This window comes from Pavona decussata, unplaced genomic scaffold (genome assembly GCF_977016875.1).
Source record: "Pavona decussata unplaced genomic scaffold, jaPavDecu1.1 SCAFFOLD_47, whole genome shotgun sequence".
NCBI lineage: Eukaryota > Metazoa > Cnidaria > Anthozoa > Scleractinia > Agariciidae > Pavona > Pavona decussata.
Window position 1 is genome coordinate 595,001 of NW_028145469.1, and position 5,000 is coordinate 600,000.

At 37.0% G+C, this 5,000-nt stretch overlaps 1 protein-coding gene across 5 annotated transcripts in view; it reads left to right on the forward strand.

Annotated features, from left to right (window-relative positions):
- The window catches only part of LOC146482121 (uncharacterized), a 75,810-nt gene that overhangs the window by 69,988 nt on the left and 822 nt on the right, over positions 1-5,000 (forward strand). For all 5 annotated transcript variants that reach the window (XM_085107406.1, XM_085107407.1, XM_085107404.1 and 2 more), the window contains exons 4-6: positions 1,206-1,327; positions 3,001-3,085; positions 4,918-4,987. In XM_085107406.1, coding sequence (XP_084963532.1) covers positions 1,206-1,327; positions 3,001-3,085; positions 4,918-4,987 — 277 coding nt within the window. The remainder of the gene's footprint in view (positions 1-1,205; positions 1,328-3,000; positions 3,086-4,917; positions 4,988-5,000) is intronic.

Below are 5,000 nucleotides of genomic sequence, written 5' to 3' on the forward strand. Positions count from 1 at the left end.
ATACACAAACCTAATCCACTGGTTTATATCCTGGTGATCTTTACGAAATACAGCCAACCATACGTTTATTGCAGGTACAACAATATGAAGGGGAACTCTGTAGTTCACTTTCTTTTTTAAGATGTCTGAGAAACGTCCAGCGGACAAGACTTGTGTCTTAAGACACCGTAAAGAGAAAACGGTTTAGAAGACAAGACTGATCTTCACATATTACGAATGTACAGACAAACGTCCTCATGCGGAAAACACTAAAAAAGACAACTCCATACAAACGCACTAACGTACAATGAAATGTGGAGGTTAGACTTACAAACGTACGTACATACGAAGAAACATCGAAAAGACCAGACTGATGCCATGCGAACATATCTGTACTGACCTTACGAAGAAACTTTGTGAAGACAAGACTAATTCTGTGCCTACTGTGTACTAATGTATCACAACAGAAGCTTTAGAAGCTCTCTTATTGTGATTGATCAGAATAATAGTTCAAGGTCACTTGGAAAACTGACAAATAACGAACACTTTGCATCCAACATGGAAGCGGTGTTTCTTCCGATTATCCCTTTTAGTCCACTTCTGTCATCCCATGATGACGGCGGATGTTAGGCAAACGATTGGCCAGGAATTTCTAGGAATTTCGTCTCTTGCCACTTTATTTATCTGGGCGCGTGGTCGCAAATTTCAAAGGAATTCCGAACCTTACAATTTGGTCCAATTCGCCGAGATAGTTGAGCGAGACTAAATTGTTCAAATTAAATTGGCCACAGCCTGCAACAACAAGGGTAATCAAAGTTATCCATGTTTGTTCGTTTTTTTCCTGATATAAGTGAGGACACCTATGAGGCTGAGAATTAGCGTCAATATGTTTGCTCCCGGGGGAGCAGGGATGGCGCATTGGTGAGAGCACTCGCCTCCCACCAGTGTGGCCCGGGTTCGATTTCCGGTTTCGGCGTCATATGTTGGCTAAGTTTGTTGTTGGTTCTCATCAAAATCTCCGAGGGTTTTTCTCTGGGTGCGCCGGTTTTCCTTCCTCCACAAAAACCAACATTTTAAATTTGAATTCGACTGGGAAACAGTGGAGAGAAGAGCCACTCCGTGGATTCCACTGAAATTCCCATTTATTTACTTATTTATTTATTTATTTATTTTATTTTTAGTTTTAAACAAATTTAATTTATTTTAATAATATATAATTCTGTCAGATTTGTAAGTGGAAACACGGAAACGGACCCAAATCTTATGAGAACATTGGCAGAAGGAGTACAGTGAGGTGTGGTTTCGATAGAAATTCCTGGGATCCTCGGCTGGAATACAGTAACAAAGAGTATGTACTAATTTACGTTTCTACGCGATATTTATTTAGGTTTAGCTGATGATCACTGTGAAATACAGACAGAAGGGGACTTCATGCAGCTTACCTACTATATAAAGTCTACTTCATATCTAAATTAGGCCTAATTTAGGCTAATCAGAGTTCAACTAGTTAGTCAGAGTAAGCCTTACTTAGACTTGTTGTTGTCGCGGTCCGTTAAAGGGGAAGTATCATGGGGTTTTGATATCTTTTGTGATATCTTTTGTTATTCTTGAAAGGAAAAACTCGTGATCTGTTCTAGCGCATTTTGGAAACAAAAATGCGAGAACTTGAAAAACATTAGCGTAATATTTTTGAAGGGAACCTCCACTCTCACAACAAATTGACCGGTAAGCGTTGGAAATAGTGCCTAAATTCTAAATTTTCGTCTAAACGTAGAAATGACATTTAAGTGTGTTAAAAATTAGATATGATTATCGACAACTTTCGCTTTTAAATTTCCTGGGGGCAGCCATTTTGAGTTTTATGACGTGTAATGGTTGCCGCTATTGTTATTCAGCAGAAGTTCTTTTGTGAGAAACAATTAAGCAACCTTATTACGTTATGACATCCAAGATGGCGGCGCACGGGAAATTTAAAAGCGAAAATAGCCGATAATCAAATTATGTTTTTTCCGACACTGAAATATTATTTCCATTTTTTTCCAATGAAATTTCAAAGAAAATTGTATTTTTAATAATGTAACGTTAACATGTTTCGAGAGTGGAGGTTTCCTTTAAAGTTTCAATCCATACCGGCCTACTCTGTGTTTGGCCAGAGGCACTAATCAACAGTTTTATTGCACTGGGGTAGTAATTTATAACAAACTTGACAATTAGTTTATTGTTTCTGCTGGCAGACAAACATTTTTGGGTTTTGAAATGACAGCAAATTTGCGTGATACTTCCCCTTTAAGCCTAGTTAGCCACTTAAAGTACCTATAGAGTGTGTGCACGACGACCATGTTGGAGGACCAAAACAATACAATGATTTTCCTTTAGGAAATATATTCTATTTTTATGCAAACATCTTCTATTGTTTTAGTCCTCCAACATGGCCGCCGTGCACACACTCTATGTGAGGGCTATTAAAGTTATCCGAGCTGGCCGTAGACTACATGTACGCCTAAATGAAACGCGTTAACTTGGTTAGGTCTGGGGTTGAATTTAGGGTGAGACTCGTTTTCAATTGGTATTTTTTTCTTTAATTATACTGATAAAAGGAAGAAATTAAATTAAATTAAACGTGAAAATTAGTTTCGCGCGATTTTCTACCGAATACCTCAATAGGCTGATCGAATGGTCTGTTTTATAAAATATTTCAGTTTTACCGAAAACGGGACGAGTTATTTAGACCTTCTTGTATGAGAGTTTGTTGAAGACAGCGTGAGATCTGGCAGTCATGTAGTACTTTGCCTTCATGATCGGCTTTGTCATCGATGACAACCTTAAATCAATGACGTAGCTGCAAATAGGCGGAAAATAATTAGTGAGACAGATCTGGGTTTAGACTATGTCCACTCACGTGCTTCAATTCCCTCAATGGGAAGGAATAAATAATATAATAGAAAACCAAAGCACAATTAGGGCTGAATGGGAAGAATTCCTAAGGTAGAATGTAACGTTTAGCTTTTTATATCTTTCCAGCCAAAGCCCAGGTTGGAAGGCCTATGTCATCCTAAGGTGCGGTTCAGGAGATGCGACGTTTGAAATAATGAAAGAAGATGAAAGAGTAAGCCGCAGATGAGGCTTTAATCTGTTTTATCCCATTAAAACGTTTGAAAACAGATACGAGTTGTCACAAAAGACAATGCTACCCAGTGTTCATCGTTGGTTGATAAGATTAAAGTTTTCTTTATTAGCAGAACAAAGCATTGTATTCATACTCCTTGTAATTGACACTGAGACGGCTAAATACTACATTAACCGGTGTAACTTTATTTTCTATTTGCGCTGGAATTCGAACGCATCAAACTCGTTGAGGTTGAAGTCCTGGCAAAGGCCAAGAACGGTGAAGAGATGATGTGATGAATTGATGATGATGGTTCGACTTAAGCAAGAAATAACAAAAATGATCAGCGGGAAAAAGACAAGAAATGACAACTGGCAAACTACGAACTTACAATTGTTTCCAGAACACGGCAACAACGAATTAAGCGTCTTGTAGGACGAAAAGTCTTGAAAAATCGATTTAAACTTGAACGTTGAAAACGAGAAAATTGTGACAAGTTGATTGAGGTGCAAAGTCCTATAAAATAAATAACAATAGAAAAATCGAACTAGAATGAAAAAATTACAAAAGTAAAGCGCAAAGAGATATGCCTATCGTTTTAGTCCTCTAGAGTTTTTGGTTTTTATGTTTTTTTTGTCTATCCCCGTTAATTTTAATATGGAAGACCTGGGTTAATGGCTATTCCTATATACCTCACACCAATCTCTTTTTGACTACATTGATTATTTTTTCAGATCTTACTCTGTTGAACTCGCCTGTATTATTCATTCCTTGAGAATGGCGTCATGACGTTGCCGAAACGTCGGAACATTATATCGTTAGTTTTTACTTGCCTGTTGATTATTTTTCAATTGATAAATGTCCGTTTTCGCAAGGAGCTAAAACGTGTTTTTGGGCGTGGTCATATGGCTGATGATTTCATTACACTAATAATAACAACTTTAGTAATAATAACTTTATTTTAGTGTCAATCTTCTAGCTAGCCTATAATTGGCTTACTAATCGGGGACACTATCCTAATTAAAACATACAACAATCTTTAAAATTTGCAACAATGAAATCCTAGGCTGCAATAACTATATACAATAATAATAATAATAATAATAATAATAATACAGTAATTAATACTTACTTAATTCAAATCTGTATCTATAAAATCTACAATCTAGGGGAATCTAAAATCTAGCAACTACACGTGGGGCAGTTGCCATTACAAAAGTACGTTTTCCACCAAGCTTGTGAGATCTCTTTTCCTAATAATGGCCATGAAGGCCGTTAACGTCTGTCTCTTTCTGTCTCCTGGGCTAAGTTTGGCCTAAATTTGATATGAGCGATATTTTATGGCAAGTGTTATTTCCATGTGGTGTGGCATTCTCCTTGGCTTCAAATTGATAAAATTATTGGGCATTTGCGATTTTTCAGGTGCAAATGATTCTGGGAAGGTTCTTCTTCTTCTTCTTCTTCTTCTTCTTCTTCTTCTTCTTCTTCTTCTTCTTCTTCTTCTTCTTCTTATTATTATTATTATTATTATTATATATCACTTTTGAAATAATTCAATATGCACATCTCTTGCGGAAAATCCACAAAAAAAAAAGAGTTTTAGCCCCTTTTCTTTAAGAAAATGAACTGAGGATGCTTGTGGTAGTAACCGTTAACAAAAACAGTACACAAAACAATCAATGGTTTAGCCTAAGGGCCAATTCTCAGCAATGCCTTAGTTGATGTCCTCATCCTTGCAGCTCTATCGATAGTTTCAAGGCTCGACTGAAGCTTCTTTCTCTTTCTTTGTTTGTCTGTTCTATCGTAGTTGTTGTTTTTCCTTTTCTTTTTAGGTATTCCTCCTTACCCACAGCTGCTTATGTCCTGGAAAATGTCCCCCTGATAAAGACTTTTCTGATCTCGGTGAGTTACTGGT